This window comes from Hippoglossus hippoglossus, chromosome 5 (genome assembly GCF_009819705.1).
Source record: "Hippoglossus hippoglossus isolate fHipHip1 chromosome 5, fHipHip1.pri, whole genome shotgun sequence".
Taxonomy (NCBI): domain Eukaryota; kingdom Metazoa; phylum Chordata; class Actinopteri; order Pleuronectiformes; family Pleuronectidae; genus Hippoglossus; species Hippoglossus hippoglossus.
In genome coordinates this window covers 11,758,518-11,785,034 of record NC_047155.1, presented here as the reverse complement: position 1 = coordinate 11,785,034, position 26,517 = coordinate 11,758,518, and the positions used below count along the sequence as shown (strand labels likewise).

At 40.6% G+C, this 26,517-nt stretch overlaps 1 protein-coding gene across 2 annotated transcripts in view; it reads right to left on the bottom strand.

Annotated features, from left to right (window-relative positions):
* kaznb (kazrin, periplakin interacting protein b) overlaps positions 1-26,517 on the bottom strand; it is a 109,809-nt gene that overhangs the window by 63,474 nt on the left and 19,818 nt on the right. For both annotated transcript variants that reach the window (XM_034584754.1, XM_034584757.1), the window contains one exon: positions 23,433-23,590. In XM_034584754.1, the coding sequence (XP_034440645.1) occupies positions 23,433-23,590 (158 nt within the window). The remainder of the gene's footprint in view (positions 1-23,432; positions 23,591-26,517) is intronic.

The following is a 26,517-nucleotide window of genomic DNA, read 5'->3' as shown; positions in this document are numbered from 1 at the left end:
CCTCTGACAAGCACTTGTCAAACCCTCTGTATCTTTTCACTCCCGCTCCCACTCTCCCTTCCTCCCTCTCACTCACACACCCGCTGTCTTTTTGTCTCTCCCACCCCCCCCCCACCTTCTCTTTTTTTTTCATTCCATTATATATATTCATCTCTTTGTCCTGGGAAAGCTCACCCCCACATCACTGGAAGGGGAAGGGGGGCTGGCTCAAGGCGCCCAAGGGGAAAACATTTCAACTCCGAGAGCAAACTTAGCAGAGGACAGAGGCGCAGAGCTCTAATAGGTTGAACACAAAGAGGAGAGGCCCGGAGAATTACAATTGAACGGTGGCGAGAACACAGAGCTTCACAACAGTTGGACGAGAGGCCACGCAAACAATAAACACTGCCGTTAATTCTTATCTGCGCAGCTGTAAAATGCCATTTCACACTCAAAAGGTTAGAGACTGGGGGCCTGGCCTTCTTCCCTTCATCCAATCTTAAAACGATAGTGCTGAGCCATCACAACATTGAATCTGCATTTGACATTTCATTTCCCAAGTAAGAAAACACATCCTGTCTCTGGCAAGAAACTGAGGTATGTGAGTGATACATCACTCGGATTCTGTCATCCGCAGCCCGGGTGATAACAGCTACACGCTCATTGGTATTCACACAATGGCAGATAGAGACAAACAAAGATGGCACAGCAAGCTCACAAGACTGACGAGCGAATGAAACACACAATTTGGTGGTTGTACCAGTAGTTAGCTCACTGCATCCTGTCTTTGTGGCAGCTACAGATCATCTGTGAAGATCAGAGAGATCCATGAGTGTGGCCTCAAATGGGCAACTTCAGCTCCTCCACTCTGTACGGTCAGGGGTGAAGAATATGACAATATATATAATATTTAGGGGCTACTTTAATATCTGTTTTTTTTTTTTAATGATTTTTTGCTTTGATTTGTATCTTGAAGTGTCGGGACCTAAAAACACACTGTGAGCTGGTGATTATAAATGCTTTCTCATATTTCATCAGAATCAGAATATTAACTTCATTACAATATTTATTGCCAGAGCTACAAAATAAACATATACTGTCCACAACAAAGATAAATAGTTTTGTTAAAGATTCAGTGTGTAAGATTCAGGTGAAAGAGATCTATTGGCAGAAAAATTATCCCAGTGATGTTTTTACTATTGTGTTTCATCTAAATTGTAGCAATTGTTGTTTTCTTTACTCTAGAATGGGTCTTTTATGTTTAAATAATTTATATTAACATCACGAGCGGGTCCTCTCTACGGAGTCCGCCATGTTGTTTTCAGTAGACCAAACTGGACAAACTTAACACCTTTTGAGTTTTTATGACAACTGGAAGGGGAGGGTGAGGTGAGGGGTGTTCAGCTGCAACACGGCAGTTAACCACTACATGTCACTAAATTCTACACATTCAACCTTTAAAGGAGACATTTTTTGCTTTTTCAGTTATTCTTTCCTCTAGAGTGGTACATAGTTTTTTTTTTGTGAATGTAAAAGTTCTACAAAGTTAAAAAGCCCATCGTTTTTGGTAACAGGAGCCCCGGGAGCATGGACTGTTTGAGAGAGATGACAGGTTTTTATGGGGAAAGCAAAACAAAATCTAACCATGAAATGAAGAAATAATGCTCTCAAAATGAAAGACCGCAGTTTTGAATGAAGACAGGAAAGAAACTCCACACAGAACAAAACGAGCAATTAATTTGAAGATGTCATCTTGTCTCCTGGGAAACAAGTGATGGCAATTTTTCACAGCACTGACATGTGCGGTCGTTAATTTGCTCACAGTGGTGATGCCAACTTGCTGTTGTTTAGCAGGTATAATGTTTACCATGTTCTGCAAACTTATTTCAGCATCTAACATTTGCGAATGAGCACTAAACATAGAAGTGCAGGTGAAATTGATGGGAATGTGGCTGGTTTGTCATTTGCCCAAAAATCGAAATATTGGACAAATTAAATGAATTTATATCTAAAAGTAAAGGTTAATGGAATCTTGATTTGATGATGACTCTACTTGTAATATTATGCTGGACTTGACTATGACAACAATGACAGTTTCATGCTTAGGACACACACCATGGCCACTTTCATGCTAATGTGCCATATCTATCAATGCAATGTTAATGGGACATAAAGTCCACAACCAGATGAGTGCACACCAGGTTAGCAGGTGCCTCTGCCTCCTCTTTTGCATTTACGTGATTTGATTAGATAGTGCCTCTGTTGCCGCATTAAAAGTTGAACTCATCTTCTGCCGTACACAACACGAGTAATGTGACACAACACAACCACAAAGCAGTTCGGCAACACTCCACCTCATCCCATTCAAAGTGAATAGGCAGCGCTTCAGTTCAAGCCTCCAATGTGTACACGTTGGGGGATGACCACATTCAGTCTGCTTCGTTCTCTGAAGACCATGAAAGTCTGTAACAACATCAATCCATCCAACAATTTTTGAGACCAAATGGGTCGACTGACTGATAATATGACGTTGGCTTAGTTAAAAATAATTAGCTACTTCCTATTGTGCTTCACCAGCACATATGCAGTCCTTCGCTCAATGCTTATCTCTGATTCCTGTCCTCTGTCTCTTTCTACAACCGGACTTATCTCATACAATCATAATGTCAACACCTCTGCTGTCCACCTCACTACCCACGATCCACAAACAGGACAATTATTAGGCTACAGTTACCCGAGAATATGAAAACAAGCATTGGCAGGTTTGATCACATGACATGTTAGCAGATCATTATCATCGTCTAGACAGTCACATCACTGTTCCCGATTAGTGCACTGGCCCTGATTTGTAGCTGATGAGCAAAGCACAAATGTAGCACATAGCCTGTGACACAGGGAAGAGATAAAGGTTGTCTCCACTTCTTACTCTGCACAAAGAAGGCTCCTGAATTCCTCTGCAAATGTTTTTTTAGTTCTTTTTTTTTAAACCATGCAAAGTCTTTCTTCATATGAAACCACAACCACAGTCTGTTTTGTGCTATAGGAGTCAGGCTTCCATACGTTCAACTATGGAATGTGAGGAAATTAATGATTTTAGGGTCAGGGGTCAGGACGTGTCCCAGATACACATCAATAGGCGGACAAATACTCTGAGGATGTGTAATTATGGTGTTACCCAAACACACAAAGTCCTCCTCTGTCTCCACAACTGGAATAAAAGCATGTACGGCCAAGGCAGAGACCTCAAGACTAACACAGGGATTTCAGTACTTAACTTTAGGAAAGGTTGATTCCGTTAAATAACCAGTTGTCCCTCCAGCACTTCTATGGATTTGACTCCCTTCTCCAAACTTAGCATGTTTGTGTTGTTAGTTTGCTCACTTGTTTGATGCTATTAATGAGAAGTTTAATCAAGTGTGCCGAGGGTGTGCAGTTAAAAAGAGGTATTGATAAACAGTCACCATGACTGTCTGCCTGGGTTAATTGAATATCGACTAATCCTGCGCACACTGGAACGGTTTCCATTTTTCCCCAATAGTACAGTGATATAATGCCCTGCTCAACTATTTATACAGGTCTTATCAGGGTCGTTGGGAAAATATCCACACTCGACTAACTAATGTCCATCAATTACTATGAGACAAAGATATAGTGCCTGTCATGGAGGGAAATGGGGAAAGTGTAAAATTAAGGAGTATAACTCAACAGATGAAAAAAAACAAGGGCATGCTCTGAGGAATGTTATTTAAGCTGAATTATGTGATTATTACTCCCTGCCTGGTATACACATAAATGAGCTGTGAAGAATTCCGTAACCATATTTCATAGTCATTTTCATTTAGGTTATGATGTGAGAGCAGGAAGATCCATCAGGGGCGAGCGAACGCTTGACTCTCAGACCTCTGCACTGGTCAAGGACTCTTCCCACGTTGCGCCCTTGGGTCACACAGTGCATGATTGAATCTTTAAAATGCAACGGCGGTCATTTGGGGCATTGTTGAAATCAAGACATGCTGTGCAAGCAGGCTGCAGAAAATCCCAGGAATGAGCAAACACTGCAGGGGGGCTAATCATCTTAAGTTGGGCCTGACCCTTAGGAAATGAAGCAAAGGTGCATGAGGACATCAACTTTGTCCCATGCTACTGATATCACAATGTGAAACGTTACTCCAAAATAAGCACGTGATGACATGTATGTAAATTTAATTTAATTGAACTCGCTAAAATAAATTAAGTTAATTCAATTCATTTAATTTCCGAAAGTAACATCAACTACTTAACTTAATTTGATTTCAGTAAATTAAAAAAAATTAATTAGATTGCATTTAATTAATGAATGCAATCTAATTAAAACAATTTACCAAACTAAATTCATTTAATTTACAATTGAAGCTATTTTTTTCACTGTGATTAAAATATCACAGAATTTCACTCTATGATATAACTTGGTGATGTTGCAGTTTTTATTTGTTCAGCTTTTACTTCAGACATGTACAAATCTAACAAATCAGAATGTGTCACTTCCTCGCCATCCTCCGAATTTAAAATCAAGAACAATGAGAAACCTGAAATATTTGAAGTTCATTGCATGGCCAGGAAATAACAGACCTCATTGCTTAACTGACATTAGAGTGACAAGAATTCCTCACTTGGAGACACCCCTTCAAAAGACAAAGGGCTTTATTAAAGCATGCTGCTAACATGGTTTTTGTTTATATATTTCAGGCAAGCACTTTAGAAAGCATCCCTCCGCCTCCATACAGACCTGCTCTGAATAGAACCATTCACAGACTGTAGGTCTGGATATCTGTATGTCAAAATGTTTCCACTGGAAGAAAACAGCAGGTTTCAGGCCATTTTATTCTCAAAATAATGGCAATTTTCACACACAGTCCTCCGTCTGCCAACATCAGAACACAAGAGTTTCAATTTTTTACATGTACACAGGTTTGTTGGCGTCATAATTGGATTTTACTTTTGTCGATTGATGGTCAGTGTAAAAAGCTCTTGAGACAGTTGAAAAAAGCACTTGAAAAGGACCGAGAAGAAGAGTTTGCGTAAGAGTGCCCTTTCTGAAGTTACCACTAAAACACGTTTTTGTTGTGCACCTACACCTTCTTTTCTTTGACAGCATTTGTGACAACATAGACAAAAGTGGTCTTTGTTAGTCAAGATCAAATAAAACACTGGGTTCCCACAGCAATAAGGCAGCACTGACACCTGAATAAGCTGAGATTCTTGAATCATTTATATAGCAAAAGAAAGAATATGTGCTGTGTTGCAGCATGTGCGTTGTTTAAAATGTATGTAAGATAAAAATCGTCAGGCATTCACTGCTCCACTGTAAGTGAATGGAAAAAAACTGCTAAAAACTACACAAAGCGTAGTTTCTATGGCACAGTTCACAGCGCAGAATGCAGATTTACAAAATGCAAATGTCACAGTTGGATCAGAAAATTGGGTATTTCTAATACCGAGCGAGTGATGGCGAGAGAAAGCCTTTGGCCTCCGAATGCTGACACACAGGGGGAGAGGGGCACCGATGGGGTGAATGGCAGAGAGCGGAAACTCAACTCTTTGTAATTGTAATATTTTCTCTCTTTCTGTCTCTCTCTATCGCGCTCTTTCTTTTTACAGTTCTCTTGCTCTGGTTAGTTTGCACCTTAATGTGAAAACTGTCCTCGGTTTAACCACACGGCATAAACTAAAGCAGCTGTAATCGGTATCTTTATATGAGCTATGGATCACATGATTACGTGTAATGCCAAATGTAGTGACAAACCCATGGAGATTCATCAGCCGACTCCGTAGCTGCCTGCAGCTCTAAATGAGCGTCTTTAACTTATTATTATCGGTTCACTGCCCACGACGCGTAGGTTCACTCGCACTTCTTTCATCCGTGTTATTTTCAGCCACAGCAGGCAGATGAGAACACCCTGATAAGCATGTTGTACTACCTGCTCTGCGACAACTGGTGAAACATAAAGTGAGCAACTAGCTGGTGATTGTAGTGGATCGTTTAGACACCAGAACTAAAAGGGGGAGGGATTTTGCTGTGACATTCAGGTACACTAGATGCTTATGTATCTGCTACTGTCTAAACATGCAACTGTTGCCACAAAGTTCTTCATAGTAACTTTATAAAGTTAGGTTTTGTCAGTGTTGTTAACTGCTTGATTCTATCAAATACAACTGCCAAGGATTTTCTGTCCACCTTTTTGATAACCATAGACTGTGCATAAGGATGGATGACATGACTGCTCACACGTGTACATGAAGTACACGTCAAACATTTTTTTCTCAAAAATGGTTTCTGTGATTTTAGATAGTTCTTCTCACACTGATGTTTGTTCATGTGTTAATCTTTCCACTATAGGTTTGGTTTTAATTAGTTATTTGAGGCTATTAAACGAGGTGATTGACAGCTGAGGCTGACTCACGATTGGTCGAGCACGTGTATCGATGGGATCTGGCTCCATCCCCACGACGGCTACTGCACGGACTCTGGATGCACGATGGCAGTGTTCGTAGCCAAGATATTTTATCTTCAGTTTTTTCTTCTTTTCTTCTACCTGCTCAGGGTACAAAAGTTCTGAGGAATGACATACAATCACAAAAGCTATTTTTCACATTGTAATAATTGTCTCTAGTTTTATTTGGGCTTTAATAAAATTCTATCGACATTTTTTGTTAAATCTCAAACAGACATTTAATCACACACAAGCACACTGTCGGCTGTCACCTAATGCACAGATGTCTTTAGCCCCTGAACACTCATTCAAACCTTCAGCCGGCTGCTATCAACAGGTTATTGAGTAAAAAGCAGCATCTCCTCTGTGGCTTAAACTTTGGCACAGAGATAAAACTGTGATCCCTGAAGCTGGCCTACAGACGCAGAGATAAGACCTGGAGAGCGGCACTTATTATCTGCCGACAAACTCACCACATGTGTCACACCAAAGTCCTTCCCAAGTTCCACCCCGACACCTTGCAGCCATGTCCTTCTCCCACCTCTCATAGTCTGATAATAATAAACAGTTTGACAGCCACTCTACTTGGAGATAACGGTTCGACAGGGCTGCGGATGAAATGCGGTGCCAGGGGCTGTGATGAGTGTCAAGATAAAGGCTTCTCTGCGGGTCTCTGGGGGAATCAAAGGGAGAGAGCATGCCAGGACGAGGCAGGGGGGTGTTGGGCTGTGATGAACTTCAAGACCACTGGGAGGGGGGGACGTCTGAAGATGGAGAATCAAACCCCCCAAAAAATTACATTCCTTCACAGTTTCTCATTCCTACTCTCAAATAAGACCCTCTTTTTCCCTCTTGCCTCTTTTCCACATGATCTATCTTCTGCTCCCTGCTGGATGTTTTCAGTCATTGCGCGTTGTGCCAGTGATCCTCTCAATCCATTGCCGGGCTGAATGTGGCAGTTATCTCCGATGACATGCAGATCATGCTGAGATGATGACAAACATATGCGATAGAACGAATAGTACGTTTTACACTCTTTACAGCTGCTTTGCTGCTGTCTAATTGAGTTCCTCACCCCTGGCATTGTTCTTCACTCTCTTCTGCAGGAGCCACAATTAACCTGTGATGTTGAATGACTTGGAGACATACCTATAGCTTGCAGGGGAGATGAGACAGATATCTGACAGTGTTATAAACATTAATATGATTAAAGCGTGTGGGCAGCTATAGTGGCAGCTTTATCACAGTCTGGATCCTGAGCATAAGAGCTACAGGATGTCATTATTGATCAGATGTTTAATTGAGCAAGGAGTTGTATTTAGGTGATGCTACGAGGGGGATATCTCCCAAGGTAAAACATTTTCTCCAACATACAGAGAACCTCATTCATTGCCAACTTTTCCTCCATCCATCTCTCGCTCTCAGACAGTTTTTCTTCTCAGAGCAGAGAATGGTTTTCGGAGGGAAACTGCCGCTGAAATCCCCCTGACAGAGCCTCTCCCTGTTGATTTATGATATATGTTTGGTTATTTATTGGCTAATCATGGCGGGCTGCTGAGAGCAGCTTAGAGAACACCTGCAGAAGACAACTGGGCAAGCCTTGGATAGAGAGATGAAGTGGCACGGCGGCTGTCTGGCTTTTTCATGTGAACAGCAGAGAGATGCTTGTTTTCAAGGCTACAGAATTAATGGAGGGTAGGAATAGATTGACTTTTTTTTTTCAGGAAACACACTTATTTTCTTCCTGGTGGAGAGATAGATGAGAGGATTGAAAGCACTCTCATAAATATGAAGCTACAGCCAGCAGCCTGTTAGCGTAGCTCGGCACAAAGACTAGAAATACTATGGGGAAATGGCCAGCTTGTCGAAAGTACTGCAATCCACTACCGCCACTTTAAAATTGACAAATAAACGTACAATATTTCATCTATCTACATTAACTGAGAGTGATTTCGATCTTCTCATCAAACTTTCATCAAGTGTTTTTACCAAAATGTCCTTTTAGTGACCAGAGCATGTGACCAGCATAAAGTAAGTGAAGCTGCTGCAGTGTGCGGTGAAAACACAGCCAGGATAACTGTAGCACCGAGGGCGAATAACTGACACACAGGTTTAGCAAAGAAAATAAAAAGGGTTTGCGGCGCCGGAGGACAGATTAATCCATATCTGACAGAGAGCTGCTTCACTAGTGTATTGATAAGGAGCTTATCCCCCTTGTTGGTGTGTGTAAAGGCACATCTGCAGAGCCTATTGATTAAGAGACTCAACTCACTATCATGTGTTCCCACTCCAGAGGAATGCTCCAAAGAATAGCAACACTACAGACAATGATCACTCCATCACCGCTTTATCGCCGTCCTTATGCAGCTACTTTGTATGCACGTCAATACACTGTACACTGTTTCCAATTTCTTCACGTCTTCCTCATCTGCTTATCCAAAATGCATTACTGCAAGCCGTAAAAAATATTCTTGTCCAATTACTGCCCCGGTAATGTCTGTAAGTGCTATTTTTTTGCATAAGATGACAAATACAACAAAAATATTTTTAATGAATTATAACATCATAGAGAAAAAAATCTTATTTCATCGGAAACAATAACATTAATGAGGCGTCAAGAGAATTCAAAGTGGATGAAGAACTGCAAGTCACAATGCACTCAGAAATGCTTTCTTTATTTACTGAAGCTAATACTACAAGATATGAAATGTGTTGGAACATGGTGAAAAAATGAGCAACAAGGCGAGCGCAGAGAAAGATAAATAAGGCAGAGAAATGGACGGGCACGGAGACGGCGCGAGGGAGACGAGGTTTTTGAGCCGAAACACGTGGAGTTGCGAAGTCATTTATTATATTTCAGCTTTTATCTCTGCGAGCGAGAGCCGAGTTATCAGAACGGCTAAATTGAAAGACATTCAAGCGTGCAGCAGGAGTCGGTAAAGGGAACACTGATGTCCAGAGACTCTCTCGGTATTCTCGACTTAGCATACTGTTCTGCATGGAGAGCCACTTTCAAGCACACATATGCGCCACACACACACTCCCACACCAGTACTCACATGCATATGCACACACTGAAGTATCTTAAACATTAAAATGCAAAAGCAATTAAACGCAAGCCACAACAGTGCTGAAGAAGTGCCAACCTGACAGCAGGAGTTTGATTATTTTAATTAGAGCAATATGGCTGACTCATCCATGAATACATCTGAAGGAAAAGGAGGCTTCACTTTCCTGACTGGAGTCCTGATTTAGACTATAGCTGCAGTTGTTAGGCTGCAACTATACGCTGAAGTGCAAAAGGGGCGAAGCACTTATGTAAATGTCTTTCAGGAGACAAACTGCCCTGATGAGCTATTTTTATAGTTTGCCTTCCATTTAGTGGCTCAAACTTAGTCTAATTGTAAATATATGTGATTTAAATGCATTTACTACGCCGGCTCCTGCAGGGGCTCGGAATTGCATTAATCTGCATAGTAATTGAGTTTGTCTGAATCCAAAACTTGTCTGGCTCAGGGAGTTTAGCTCTTGAAAGGGATTATAACAGGGTATTAATACTGAGATGCACTGAAAGCAAAACAATGCAAAGTGCATTTCTGTTTCTTAAAATGTTGCATGTGGGCAAACTAATTACCACAGAATCATTATCATGCTGAATAAAGACTATGCTCCCGTAGATGCAGACATGTCCCTGTGTGATTGTCGTCCTTTGTGACTACAGCGTTTCCAGTTGTAATGTTTTGTGTTTGAGTGCTTTGTTTGTGCACATGTTTTGGGGTAAGCACTGCCGCTGTCTTGTTGTTTGAATGTGGGATTCTATCGGAGACACAGTCAGAGGGAGTGGAGCCAGGAAGGAGGAGGACAAAAATGAGTATTTGTCGATCACCACAGCTTAGAGCTACAATCTAAGGCAGTTTGTTTAAAAAGGATAACAGTCACGTTGGGCCTAAAAACCATCCGTTGCCTAAACATAAACGACAGGTGAAGTAGAGAGGCTGCGCGGTTGGTACATTCTGTTTGCGGTCGCATACAAAACGCTCTCCACTCCTTACCCCTGCAGAAACACGTCTTCTCACTCTAATGTCATTTATAATTGAAATAATGGATTGGATGGAACATGTGGTAAAGTGTGTTATACTGCAAAACGTCACCTATTACATGTTTGCAAAACCTGTGTAATATTCATGGTATTGCAGAGTGGTTGAGGTTCAGTCATCTTAATGTTGTTTCCTGTTATTTCCATAAAGATCAACCCATTTCCTGCCTCAATTTAATATGCGGTACCTTACATTATCCCTTTCTCCTTTATCTAAGTGTAAAACGTTTTGCCTTATATGTTTAAAAAACATGCTGTCTGGATTTGTATGGCCAAAGTATAGCAACAAATGTGAATATTTAATCTTTAGCTCTCTTTTAGATGAAGGATCTGGCTCTTATGCTCCCACATGATCCAATAAGTTCATCAGCTGCTCAGAACAGCAAAGGTTTGATCATCTTTAGTGACAGGACGGGAATAAGGAACCACCAGAAGGACCCTGCCTCAAGGATCTCAAGCAGCAATCAGGCTCATAAGGAGAGACAAAGAAATAGCTTGTTAGCTGTCTCAGTTGGGTAAATCAGACCTGCATGACTTCAGTCACTTTGAGCATCTAAGGACAATTTGAGTCAAAAATAATACTGTGTCTAGGTTGCAGACCTCTTTTTGGACATTATCCGATAAGCTCTGGTGGCCCTGAGAGTTTGACAGCAAATGTATTTTGTTGAAGTGTTTTGAAGTGGAATCTAAAAAGTGATTAGTTGAGGTTGGCTGTCCCTCAGTGTTGTTGGAAACCGAGACATGTCATCAGATATATTTGCAGATAAATGCTGTTCATGTAATTTGACAAAATACATGAATTGAGAGAGAGCTCTCAGGGCCACCGTAGTACACAGACTATATGAGAGATTATTAAAGTTGGTAGTGCCGGGGCCACAGGAGGAAATTATTATTACCTCTGATTTGGCATCTTTCAGCTGCAGATATTTCTGGACATCCACTTTTTTATTTTGGCAAAGAAGGACATAGTAAAATGATACATCTGTGGTACCAGGCTTGATTGGCACATAATTGGGTGTCATCTGTCTAGCAATGTGAACGACTATATAATGGCTACGCAGTTACTTACTTTAATATACCCAGGAGTAACATGTACTAAATACGAGAGGAGTCAAAGTAGACACTTGGGTATAGAGACACACAAGAGAGACATGTTTGACTGATGAGAAAAGAACAAAACCAGTGCCACATCACTGATTGCAGCACAGTTATTAAAATGGCTGATTAAAGTATTGCGGTTGGCCATGGGTCAGTATCAGCAAACACAGTTTGATTGTCCAAGAGTGAGCGATTGTCTGGAGGAAGCAGTGGGTTGGAGGGATTTTTTATTTGGATTATTTGGGCTGGAGGAGGTGGGAAAAAACAGACCCAGGTGATGGGGGTGATATTATGAAAAAGAGTTCACAAAAATGTATAATCTCTGAGATTTCAAAGTCAAATCTGTAAGAAAAAAACTCAAAGTTGCTTCACTTCACATGGTTGCATCAACCTCCAATAGCCCAAATACACAGTCACAGTTTTTACCCATTTAAAATGACACCACACAAACTATTTTCTATTTCAAAACTGTTAATGATCTAAATCCAAATCTTCCCATAGTAAACAAGCTGGAACCTGTTTACTACCTGTTTAACATGAGAGGAAATATTGTAATAAATATGTGACGTCCAGATAAAAATAACATAAGACTGAATCAAACAACAGAATGTGATGTAAAATAGAGTAGTGATGATTTACATGGAACATTAAGTAGCACCATGGAGCTCAAAACAAATTTGCATACAGTTTTTATGACTGTCATCGTTTGCTGCCACACAGACAATGAAACATTGCTCACACTGAACATCCTAATGTTGTTTGTGACGTTTCTATTTGTCTTTACGTGATAAAATCAAGTGAATTCAAACCTCCAATGCGACTCCCTGAGTAATTTACACGTCATGTTGATCCTCTTCTCGCCACCAAAGACTAACAATTATAACTATTTTCAAAAGCACCTGTCTGGCACTTTATTTCAGGGTTACAAGAGGACGAGCATCACATTAAACTATCTTCTGTGGAGTTCATTAAAATGCCATCTGCACACCAAAAATAAAACACCAAGATTCATGACAGAGCAGAATGGCTCTCCGGGGAATTGTAAAAAAAAATTTAAAAAAAGTACGATTCAGTAATCTGGCGACGGCGGTATTAGCGGATGCATGATTATGCATGCGGATAGGTTTTCAGCCAAGATCCCTGGAAACACGTTCTCACTGAAGCGGTCAAAATGCAATAAGTGGAGCATTGAGGCAGAGCGGAGCAGCGCAACCAGCACCACGCTAACAAATCTATACACGAAGAACGGCAGGAGAGCGTGAGAGGATTCAGAGTTTAGGGCAGCAGTCGTAATCATAATTATGAAAATTAACAAGACTGGGAAAGAACAAAATAGAGCATTAGGAACATCATTCATTACACAAGAAGACGTACGCAGCAAAGACTGCCTCTATTTTAATAACAGGCTTGTAGAAACATACTGAAATTAGATTTTCATAATGAGGATTTCATTCTCTGAATTTATCCTTTGATTTGCTTTCTCTATTAGACTTTCTGTTTGAATGTTTGTGGTCTTTTAATGAATCTATCTGCTGCCTTTCCTGTGTCCCCCGGGAGAGATGAGTGTTAATATATGAGCAATATGGTAAAATGAGTGAGAAGTATGTGGATTAAACTGAGCTAAGCCTGATATATACAGCGACGTCCATCCAGAGCAAAAAGTAAACACATTAAAATGAGCTAAATATGAGACCCGAGGAGAATATGCAGAGATTGAAGCTTTACATTCTGCACTCATACTTCAGGGTTTCACCGTAGGGTTTCTAAACGAAAGGAAATCACAGGACATTATGTGTAGGCTTTACCTGCTGGAGTACTGCATTTACTGTGTGACAGAAGAAACCTAAATATGTACAACACTCACTCACATGTTCACTTCATGGCACACAGTAATCATTTTCTGCCACAAGAAAATAAAGTTTTTAAGGCAAACTGATCTGTACATACATTATTTTGAAGGAGATTATATATTGCTCACCTTCTCTCAACCTGTTTAATATGAAACACTAACACAACATGTTAAAACTGCCATCAAGGGGATTATTTCTTATTCATTTCTTATTGCTAACGTGTTTTTATTGATCTATCTTATTTCATGTCTTTGATTTTAAGGCAAAGCACTTTGAGCATGAAAGGTGCTGTATAAATAAAATGTATTATTATTGTGATTATTTTGTTTGCTTCTAAATAAAATCAACATTTTGTGAGAATATACTATAGAATCAAATGCAATTTTCATAATTCTGTTGCAGCGATCTGCCTCAGTCTGTCTTGTTTCACAGTTCTCCCATTACCATAACATTTCAAGACAAATGTCTTATTTAGAGGATGTTTTGTTATTCTTCACAGTGACAGAAAACACTGCCAGGACTGTAAACTCTACCAAACAAGCAATCCAGACACAGCATTCACTGTTCTCACTGTGAGTCATCTTTAAACATGAATGGGAAGAATCAGGGGTCTTGCTACAGTTTAGAAGAGGTGGGTTGGTTTGTAGGTCTGTGCCCGTTGTCTCATGATCCATCCATTGGTGTGTGTGTGTGTGTGTGTGTGTGTGTGTGTGTGTGTGTGTGTGTGTGTGTGTGTGTGTGTGTGTGTGTGTGTGTTCTCATGAGTCAGATTCATTGTGCCAGATCACTAGCTATAGAAACAGTAAAATAACAGTTAAACTGTTAGATCACAAATGACTTGTAATATATTTTTTGATTATCCAGATCATATCATATTTAAAAACGACAACAAATCATTTATCTTCATCAACTAAAATCCAATTTGAATCGGGCTTTGCTTTATGTCCCACTTCAACACAACAAATCAACAAGAACTATGTTGAAAAATCAATGAAAAATACAAAACTGCTTCCAGAATTTAAAGTGAATTAGTTAAAGACATAACATAGAAAACACAACAAAATCTAATCTGATTCGTTGGATTTAAGGCGTTTGACTTAATCTTAACTCGGTGTGTTTGTGTCATCCCCACCTGGTGGTGTTTTCCTCACAAGGCAACATAACAGTAAATGACTGTGACAGGCCTCGGGTGTAGTAATGGGTTAAAGAGAGTGATCCTGAGCACCAGTGAGCTGAGGCCCGGTGGTCTCTGACCCCGAGCATCTCCTAAGCCTGACCTACGCTGTGGATCAAAGCCACAGAGCCTCTCTGTTTAATTGTATTATTCCAGATTACATGGACAGATTTTGAGTTGCACTAACACTATGATTTACATCACTGTAATCAGAGGGAAATAGATCTAAGACTCATGATGTGATTTCATGTGGAATTTCTGTGCATGATGGTGTTTTACACGTTGAATTGATGTAATTGTGTTCTATTGTGATCGTGGCCATAACATACAGCAAAATTCAATTTGAGAAAATGATTTAACCCTTTTATATAAACTCTTTGTTGAGGTTAAATTTGTAATCAACTCTAGTTACAGTAATTATAGTATATTAATATTAATATAATTATTAATTGTGTATCACTGCTGTATGCGACCTCTATTAGAGTCGATTCCCCCGCTTTCTTATTCATATCAACTATATTATATCTTAAAATAAATTTATGCTCAAACTATAAACACTACGAGCAAACTAGAACTGTAACTTCTTGATTTTATGTTTCTTTGAAACTGAAGTCAATAATTCTGAAGGAAGTACTAAAGACGATAACTGACTATGAATGAAGATTTGGAAAATCTTCTACGCAGATAAAATCTGAATTTTATAAAGTCATTCAAATAGAATTAAGAGCTTAGACAGACTGAAACATTTAAAAACAAAAGTGTATAATATTTTTACAAGCAGAAAAAATTAATCATGTTATGTCTGTAATGTCTGAAAGAAAAATAACATGAGCACCTTACATAATAAAGTCTTAAAAACTGAAATAACTTGAGCAAAGTCTGCTTCCTGTACTGCAAATTGTCACAAAAATAGTCAGTGGTCAAAGTGAAGGTGCAGCGGTCAAATCAAATCAAAACACTTTGAAGTGTGTGTTGGTTTTAAAAAAGAGAGAGAGGGGGGGGTGTGAAGCAGCTCTGGGCCAGATGCACGCCTGGCCCCAACTCCTCAGAGCGATTGCTTCTGGCAGGGAATCAGATAGAGAGGAGAGTCATTTATATTTCCTGCACCACCGCACAAGCTGTGGAGGCAGGGAGCATTTAAATCTCGTCTGAGGTCAACAGGGAACTCAGTGGCTCTGATAACAACCATCCCATCTTTGATTCCACAGTTTCGTCGCTCCTGCAAGAAATTCTGCTTCTGATGAAGAGTTGTTGCCAGAAAACTTGAGGTAAACGAGGCAAGGGGACATCAGCAAATAGCTGTGATTAGGAGGCCGAGCTGACATTTGGAAGAAGATGAGATAAGGGAAACAAAAGGCATACAAATGTCGCTCTGTGGAACATCAATGTCCCCACTCATGTCAGCCATGTACACACAGACTGGTGTTTTTTCATGAATTATTCAAGTTTCAGTCCTGTGGAGGCAAATCCAGTAGCAGCGCCACAAGGAAGTGAGCTCAACATTCTTAATATTGGTTGTGGGTGGCACAGTGCACTGGTTAGCACTGTTGCCTTAGATGCAGAACAACCCACTCTGGGTTAGAATTAACACATGTTCTTTCCATGTGGGTTTTCTCCTGGTACCAGCTTCCTCTTAAGCCCCTTTCCACTGGTCCAAAAACTCCACTAACCCTCACTAACATCTGTTTTTTGTCTGCATTGGGAACGGATACATCTGCATTCACTCCAGGGTGAAATGAATCTGCAGAAGACACAAGTTTTTATCATCTCCAATCGGCACTGATGGAAATGTAACACTCGGGTGAACTTGCTAATTTGGCAAGACAGCAAAGTGAGAGAGTTGTCGGTGCGCTTGTGACGTTGAACGTGACGCACCAGGGAAAAGAACAAACTGGCAATGGGAAATGAGTCGATCACCTCTTTTTACATGCGTTAAAAAGCTGCGTGTATTTGGGAGTAAAAGAGGTATCAGGTAGGTATCAGTCCAGACAGGTTATGTTAATTGGAGACTCCAAAATTGCCCATAGGTGTGAAGGTGAGTAGTTGATTGTCTATATGTCAACCCTGTGTTAACTAGCAGCCTCTCCATGGTGTACCCTCAAGAAATAAGCACCACATCTAAGTAAGGATATGTCTGAGTTCCCTTTTTATTTTTATTTTGAATGAGTCAAAACTTAAAGGTGGCCTCGCATATCTGCTGTGAAAATCTCTCCAGTAGCTTAGAGCTTTCTGTGGTTGGCAGAGAAAGTCACAGGAGGACGCAGAGCCGCCGCCGCCGCCGCCGCCGCCGCACGGCTTCTCAGGCTCCTGCATAGGCAAAGCAATCCCAGACACTTAGCCGCATCAGCCAGACACAAACAACCCCACGAAAAAAGGGCTGCAAAGAGTACAAATACCATCTGTCACTCAAGAAGAGATCGACGAGAGGGGGGGCATCGTATCACCCAGAACTCTCTCTGAAATTGAGGTGAACACCTTTGATCTGCGGAAAGATGCGCAGAGTGATCCAGATCAGCTTTCTGACAGGGCTTGGCGTTTCCATAGAAACACGCGCACACACCGCAAACACACCAGATTTAAACATCCTGAAGCGCATCAACAGATGGCTTCTGGAGAGGATGAAGGATGTTGCAGTCGCACAATCTGCCATGCATCATTTCATCTGACGGAGGCCATATTGTTGTCTTAAAATATCCACAGTGAAAGTTTGATCCACTGAGCGATAGCGCCTTCATAGACAAAAATAGCATCCATTTGATTGGATGAGCGATAACAGAGTGTGTGTGTGTGTGTGTGTGTGTGTGTGTGTGTGTGTGTGTGTGTGTGTGTGTGTGTGTGTGTGTGTGTGTGTGTGTGTGTGTGTGTGTCAGGGTTGGCAAACAATACGAAAAAATGGATGTGTTTGCTTCGGGGCATTTGAAAAACAATCTAATCCGTCATGCCATATCAGGAAGTATAAATCTACGCTGTCATTTTATCCCTGCACTCAGGTTTGCCTAATCATCAGCTGTGACAGATGTGCTTTAAAATTGTCTCTGCAGTCTCCTCCAATACAGTTTTATGTGCACTCATTAATCTCCCTCTTTCCCCCGGTGTTTCTGTGAGGGGGTAGAAATGTGGAAACTGGTGAAAGACAAATACCGGAAGAAACGGCGATTGTTAAAAAAAAAAAAGAGCAAGCTAGGCTCTTTGAAGTCCAGCCCACTTCAGCTCGCAGCGTAACACAAAGGACATGACGCTGAAATAGATGCGATGGATTAGGGAGAGGACTGATTTCCATACAATAGGGTCAGAGGAAACCATCTCACAATCTTGAAATGAGACGCGAGATGAAAGCTGCGGTTTTCTTCCGACAGAGAGTTTCTTTATGTTCAGACACCCAAAGATACTTACAGAACAAAGGCGGCCTCACATAAAGAGGATCTCATAAAAGATAAGCCACTTTTCCTGCAGGCAGTTAGACTCAAAATGGCTGGATAGAAATAACAGAAAATCCTGGATCAATGTCAGGGATGGAGCTACACTTTTGCAGCAAGCTCTGGATCCTTTGTCCTGTTTTTCCTCGACTATATCTCTTCATCCCTTTCTCTGTGTGTCAAATAGTTTATTAGTTCATTATGTACCAGATTTGAGCAGATCCATTTTCTCACTAACAATTGCAGGACATCCCTGCATCATTAATCTGGCCTCGCAATCTATTTTACTTTGGGCTCCGGCTCCTATCGCTCCTTTAATTCTTCTCTAGTCAATAATGAATTAAGGTGGATCTGCCAACGTTGTAATTGAAATGACTGAACTGGCAGCTTACTGGTCTGCCAAAATCTGATTTCTGGCTCATACGAAACTTTTCAGTTTCAATTCTCCTCGAAGGCTGCTAAGCTTTGGACATCAGGGACTCTATAGAGAAGATAACATGTTTATATAAATAAACAGGGTAGGTTTTCACTTGACTAAAAGTAGAAAGAAAGTACATACTGCCGTCAAGGCTGAGAGATCCTTCTCATTATGGTCTAGTTCTTATCGTAGAAATATTAAAGAAATAAGGAAATAGTCTGATAATGTCAATGATTTATTTGTCCTAACAAACTATAAGTGTTGTTACAAGTCGGTTTATTTGTACTATCCCATATTTATTAAGGGCTTTTTGTTTTTAACCATCCATACCACACTCTACCCATGAATCAAGTCAATAACACAACACTGCACAGTAGTAGCAGTCAGAGTAGTGCATACTTCTGCGCAGGCCCAACAGTCCCCCAAAAGTCATCAAAGCCAAAAAATCAGGCCACCTGAATATGCCAAATTTTTTCATCAATTTTTTTAACGTATTCTTCAGATCCAGGCCAAAATGTAATGGTTCTTTTATGGCTTTTGTTCCATCCTTCCACCGAGTATCGTGGAAATCCATTCAGTAGTTTTTGCGTAATCTTGCTGAAAAACGAACTCACTAACCAACAAACAAACGGACAGGGGTGACAACATAACCCCCTTAGGGGAGGTGATAAATACTTCCTGTTGTCGGATCTAAATAAATTCATGCTCAAAACTGACTAATCAGTTATTGTCTAATGAGACGGTGTAAATCTCTGATGTGCCTCTGAGGTGCTGCTCTGTGTGGTTACTGAGTATTTCCCCTGAACTGATCCACTCTCTCGGGGTGAAAAGACTCACACTTTAAATTAAATTGACACTTTTTTTCTGTGCATTTCTTAAGATTTATGGCGAGCGGTGTGTCCTCTGTCACGACATCATCAGGCCGCTATTGTAGCCCTGCTGACTCCTCGACCAAAGTACCTAATGCAGTGCAACGTTCCACTACATTAATTCACAGCTTCCACACCCACTGAAAAGTATTTGATTAGTCACCCCAGCACAGCAACAGGAACATAAATAATTCATCTGTGCAAATGACAAATGAGGCAATCAAGTCCAGGACTGCATTCAAAGAGAAACTATTCAAATCCCCTCTAAATTAATTTTCTGCCTTTTTGTTGCAGTGGACTTCAAATTTGAATGCTGAAGTCATCGGGTGGTGGTGATGGTGCTTCTCCCCCGACTTCCACAGACAAACTAAACCATTCGCTTTCAGAAATTATTTTCAAAATATGTGAATATATGGATTTAACTGGCAGAAAAAGTTCTTTATTTTTCTAGTTCAGCAGAAAAAGTCTCCTCGTCTGAAAAGCCAAAGAAAAGCACTTTGAAACAAGAGACCAGAAAAGAAAAGAGTGATTGTGGGCTGGACTCATTTCATATTCCATTTGACAGCAGAAACTCTGCTTTCCATCAAACCCCTCTGGATGAGCCGAGCTCTTCTACGTGGGATGAGCTCGCACTTGACTTTGACCTCTGAGACTCAAAGGACAAAGAAATCTGAAGCTTGATATGGCCACAATTATTTTATCTGTCTATTGTTGCCTGTGTGATGGTAGAGAGCCTGGAAGTTCAATCCAGCTGATCAGATGAGTTGAATTAAGCAGAAACCAGGGTTGGTGTATATCGAACGAGTCAAGTATAAAATGTGCTAATTGATCCCCAAAGCCTTTAAAACTTCTTTCTGTGGGTAATTAGGTTTAGCCTTCACGATCTGCAAGTAACTTTATATAAAAATAAATAAAGCTCAAAGAAACAAAGACAGAAACAAATCATACATATGAAACAATACGTGTCATTTCATCTGATGCCCCCGAAAAGCAGGACAGCAACATTTTCCTGTGTCTGACATCACATCCTTTTTTGATAATGTCTGTGTTGCAGTTTTGTTGAATGGGAGGCATGTGTACGTTATGCCATCACTGACTTACCATTAATTAGATGCTTGTCGCTGTATGAGCAAAAGAACTGAATCCTGCCCGCCTGCAGAATACGGTGAAATCTTTGTGGATGTTTTAACCACTGACGCAGGTTTTCTCCCCGTGCTACTTGTGCTCAATCTAATCGTGACAGAGACAAAGAGCGCTGTCCTCCTGTTCTTCACGATGTCCCTCTGGCCGGTATTTACTGTGTGCCTCTGACGTTTCTACACTAACCTCCTCCGATGCAAATCTCACAGGAGCAGGCAGCTTCAACTTTTAAAAACTAGCTGTGGATGATTTACCTAGCAGAACAAACCATAGGACGCCCACCTGAACACACAAATTCTCTTCCGGCACATGCAGCCCTCTCTTTCATAGTCGATGGGGGGGATAGCTGAGAGGGGATGGCAGAATTGGCAGGTTATCAACAGGAATGGATTTTAAGACATTTTAGTTGAAGGGGGATGGCATCCCCTCGTCAGCAAACAAATCGCCTACTGCTCTTGTCTAATAAACACAGAGGGCAGAGAAACAAGCTTATATTGACAATTTGTTTGCGTCTTAGCTTAACAGATCTGGGTATTTTGCTAAACGAGGAACATATCCAAAATGAAACCATCAAAATCCAACCCCTCCCTTACTGCCATAGCTTGTCACTAATCCATGTCTACATCCAGTATAGGCCCGACTTTAGTCACCATTTTTAAAATCAACAGGAAATAATACAATACATTAACCAGATCGTCACATGTCAGACGGGAATCAAACAGTGACTTTGAAATGTCAATGACGATTAGACTTTCAAACTTTCTACAATATGTTTTTCAGTTGGGAGCAACTCATTCATTTCCTTTGTGTGTTGCGCTGTGGATAACAGTGTCCTTTGACAGCACACTCAAACATTAGACAGATTAAGCATGTGTATTGTCTGGTTTGAGTACACTTAATATGGATTTGGGGCAATGCTGCCAGTTTGAATACAAAGAGTTTCTTTTGGAATCGGTTGCAGCCTCGATGAAAAACGAACGTATCGCTCTAGCAACTGTCAGTCACATGTCAGCATCCCCCGGTTATCGGTTTTGTCCTCTGACAGTTCATGGCAACAAGCCCCCAGCTGACACTCCTTCGAAGGAGAAAAAACAGAGAATGTGTAAAGGTTGTAGGTGTAGCGTCTGACACCGACAAGGCCAACAGGCAGAGGAATCTGTCATGCTGACTGGTGTCTGAGTGCATCACTTAACAATGAACTGCCGGCAAACTTTTTTTTTTTTTCCAAGTACAACTACTTGGGGAGATAATCGTCGCTCCATCCGACGCTGAGGTTCCAACTCATCCATCACCTCCCAATGTTATATTCTTGATGTAACAAAAAAAAGCAGACTGCAGGCTAACAATCTTTCACTCCACCTTGCATACCATGGAGCTGAGGTGAAAGAAATGGCCTTATGCTGAATTCCCTTCCCTTTAATCAATGACACCGCATGGGAAAAAATATCTCCAGGAGAATGGCGGGGGTGAGTCTCTATCCATCATACAGGTCTGCAATGGTGCTAATGGATGACCCAACATTCAACTAAATGTTGAGGGAATATAAATAAAAGGAAAAAAACACATCTTTTCTGAAGCAAAGCAGAGAGCAGTGATTTTACTTTGATAAGGTTGTATACACATATTTTCCCTTTAGGGTCAAACGAGTTCATAAAGCTCGAGAAGTAAATCTAAAGAAATTGCAGCCAAAATACAAAAGAAGCAAAAGAGCCTCTTTGACGAATCCTGAGAATTTAAAGAAAGATGCTTTCAAGTTCAATCATTAGTTGTATCAACAGTCTGGTTTGTAAATATGTTATCTGTTGTCTTACACGTCTTTCTCGTGCTCAGGTTGGCAGCTGCTCTGCTTGTTAATGTCTCCAAGACAATCTCACCAGGCCTTATGCTAATATCGTGTTGTCTTGCTGTTTGTTAGTTGTTGTCATATACTGTTCCTTCTGTGTATTTTAACAGCTGTTGCTCTTACTTTTATGAAAGGCAGGCCCTGTTTATGTCTTTTCACTGCTTTTATCGTTGCATTTTCAATGCTTTTATTCTTAACGTGTGCGCTTCTATTGCCTGCCCGGGGACTACGGATGAAAATTAGCCTCTGAGAGTAACTGGCATATTTTCATAAATCAAATAAAGTAATAAAATAAATTAAATTCTGCTGTAGGCAGAAGGGCAAAGGTTTAATTTCAGTCCCAAACAAGTCACACTGACAAGGGAAAAAGAAGCAACTGTTTGTTGTTGCTCTAGTTTGATGCAAAAGTATGAATAGAGTGACTAGACTAGTTGATAATTACAAAATACATTGTTCATGTCACAAGGACAAACATGGTTCAGTCTAATATGTTGTTGATATATTCAGGGCCCCAGCCAGGATTCTAGAATCACTGAGGTCTTGATGGGCCATTATGTCTATTTCTACACACTACAAGTATGAAATTATGGGGAGAAACAAAAAAAAAATGTATTTGTTGTAAAGAAATGTTGGTTAAACATTTTATATATCACACACACACACACACACACACAAACACACACACACATATATATATATATATATATATATATATATATATACACACACACAATAGATCGGTATGGTGTTTTAAAAATTAGGTTAATTAATTAATTTTATGTATTGTAGTATAAAAAGGCAAAGTAATGTTGTTACATTACATAACAAGGGATGAATGTAAATCATAATCATTTACTATGTAGTTAAACAATAATGAGAAAAATACAAGAAACTTAATATAATATTAAAAAACACACCATGGTGGCAGCAGTATGCCTCCATATCCCAACAGCTAGAAGACAGACCAACCAGGGAACTATGGGGACTAGTTTAGATAATGAAGAGTGTTTGTCATTTCTTTCTAGAGATAAGCATTTAGCATCCATTTAACAACCTTGCTGAGAGGGTGGAGATTGTACCTGAGCATCCATGAGCAGGTGTCTCATCAGAGTCATGGACTTCCTCAGGGTGTCCCTCTCTCCCTGGATGAAGGCCACATCCTCGTCTGCCAGGCTGCAGGGTCTGGTCATCATGAACTGAGCAATCTGGTCGTTCAGGCTGTTCAGAGACTGCACCGCTGCAGAAAGGAAATCAAGAGAGAGGTGGGTCAGCGAAAAGTCAAAGCACACGAAAACGCACAAACAAGCGTTGGTGACTGTGGGCGTTTCATTTCTATTCCCCTCATGAAGGCTGAGGAGCTCCCAGGTTTGTTGTTGGTGTTTTGTTTCCTCTCACACCATGTGGGATTTTCTGGATCAGACTTGTGCAATGGGAGACATTTCCTCTTTCCACAGCTGGACTGCGTTCACTGCTCTGCCCTCAGAATAATCCCTCTTTTGGACAAGAGGGGCATCATTAGTCTAAATCCATTACCAAGACACATTCATGACATTACAGTATATAATCCATTTTTTCACGCAGAGAGTTCTAGTAATATTTGTGTTTTTGTTTTTCAGTTAGAGTCTATATCAACACAATAACACAATATGGTGTTCAGAAATGTCTCAGAGTTTGCTAAGAGGTTTCCATTAAGCTCTTTGGTCAGAGCCTGTGGGTGGTAATGTAGAAAGGTCTGATCAATGCTGACCCAAAATATACTCAGAGCAACAAAGAGTCATAGAAATGTGTTTTGTCAGAGCAGCCAATCCAACAGGAAAATATACATAATAATAATAAACAAGCAGCAACCATCAAGAGGGCTGTTAATTATCCAAATGAAGTAATGAAGCCAAACATCATCCAAACGCCTTTATCTTGGGAGTGATTGATTCATTAAATACTTGAAAACAGAGAGAACGCTCACTTTTACAGAAGTGTCCTGATAACAGGGAAATATGAATATGTGAGAGAAGTAGTACTTGCATAAAGATATTTTAAAAAAGAGCTAAAATTAAGACAAAACAAAAAAATTGCTAGAATATTCGACTAAATAGAATGATGACAAAAGTATCAATGTAAATATTTACTTTCATCTTTTCTATTAAACTACAAATTTCTACAATAGATCCAAAGATAAAATACGTCTGAATACTGGGGAAATACATATAAAATGATACAAGGTTGTCTTTGTTGTCTTGAAGAAAATGGATTTGCAGCCAGGGTCAAAGCCAACAAGACAACATCAGCTATGACAAACAACACACCATAAAAAAAAAAGGAAATAAAAGGAAAAGAGTAAAAACATTGAGCCGGTACAGGGAATGGAAGTTCATGCCAAGTACTAAAAGTGTAGCTGCACTAAGTATAAATGTGCAAAGTACTAGGAATGGAAATGGAAAGTGCAAGTGTGCCAAAGTGCAGACGTGCAAATGTACAAGGTTTCGCAAGGAAAGCATCCGAGGTGCCATTAAACATTTCAAAAGCCCTCGGGATAAAAGAGACGACGACCTGAGGGCTAGATGGACAATCTAGGTTCTAAATTATGGAGGTGCTGCCTCAAAAAGTTGTCTTGTGTTTGAATACGTCTCTCATCATCAATTAAGAAGCAGATCAAAGACTATTATTAGGTGTTAGACTGAGCAACACACTTATTTTTCCAACTTAAAAGCTGTTTAGGAGAAAATAAAAGGGGAAAATTCAGTTTTAGGTGTTTAATCATATCCAAGTTTCTCAGGGCTGGAGGTGACATAATGAAGTTTCTCGTTTTGTCTGACAAACACAATCAAACTCAAACAAATTGAAAACCCGTTTTGTTTTAAAGCAGATTCTCACATTCGGGATGGAGGAAGCAACAAATATGAACTGCTGTTTAATGTTGAAATTGAATAATTCCTCAGAGACAGAGAGTATTTTAAAGGATGTAAGGACACTGGCTCTAAGTCAATCAGCACTTTCTCTCTCATGTTCACCAGCGAGCGGCTAAGAGGTCAATTTGGGCAAAAGTGACAGAGCGAGCGAAGCGACGTGTGACCAGCCAAGGTCGGCTTTTCAGCACAATGATCAAAGATTTACGGGCACGCATTCCTGCCTTCTCTTGAACTGCAGCAGCGAGGCAGAAAGAGGCATGTTTACGAGCAGACAGCAGCCCAGCAGCCAGCGTGGCGTATATCAAATCAGTAGATAGGGAAGGGGGGGCGGGGGGGTAAAATGTTTACAACAGAGGTTGACGATTGGATTCTAATTTCACATCCAGAGTTTACAAGGTGTACCTCTGTGCCCCGGAGATGGGCCAAGACGTCGGGCAATGACACGCTGCTACTGCTGCTGCTGCAAATGACATGCTGTCACATGCAGAGCACAGACACACCCTCTCCTCCACTTTCGATTTTTATTCAATGCATCCTGTCACACTCTGTGATGCTGGATGGTGAAGACAGGTGGCTCTTCTGAGCAACGTTACTTTGACTGCTCTGAATGCATCGCATCATAATCAGACTGCCACAGCTCCTGGCCGAAGGCGACAAGCGTCAAACACTTGTAACGGAAACCAGACACGACGTTGAATTTGAAGGCGTTGAACCTTTTGTAGTAACCGATTGATTCTCAGTCGTGAAATTACAACAGGTTCTGAAGTTGTTCAAATTCCTGCTGACACCCCTGATCAACATCTGACAGCAGATTAGGTCTTGAAGTGTGAATCTGAAGTCTTCGCCGCCACCTGACACATTAATGTCCTTCTGCTGGGAGCAAACCAGACGAGGGAACAACAGCATGAACACGATCGTACAGAGAAGACACCAGGACAGGAATCTCAATGAGGACAAGATAGCTTCCTGTGTTAAACGCCTAGAGTCCAGGCTCATTTTGGTTCTTTTGTGTGACATCCAATGAAATAAATGTTGTCTTTATTTAGCACCTTTTTATGGAAGTGCAAATCATGGCAGCATTAACTTCTAATGGAAAAGGTGTCAACAAGGCTAGTTGCTGATTGGACAGATGCACTGTTAAACATGTTTAGTGATCTGTCGTTGTGTTTTGCACTTCAGGGCCACCGTACCTTTTAAACTGTCTTTACATCAATGGTGTTGGTATTTACAAACACACACAAACAAAATGCAAGAAATA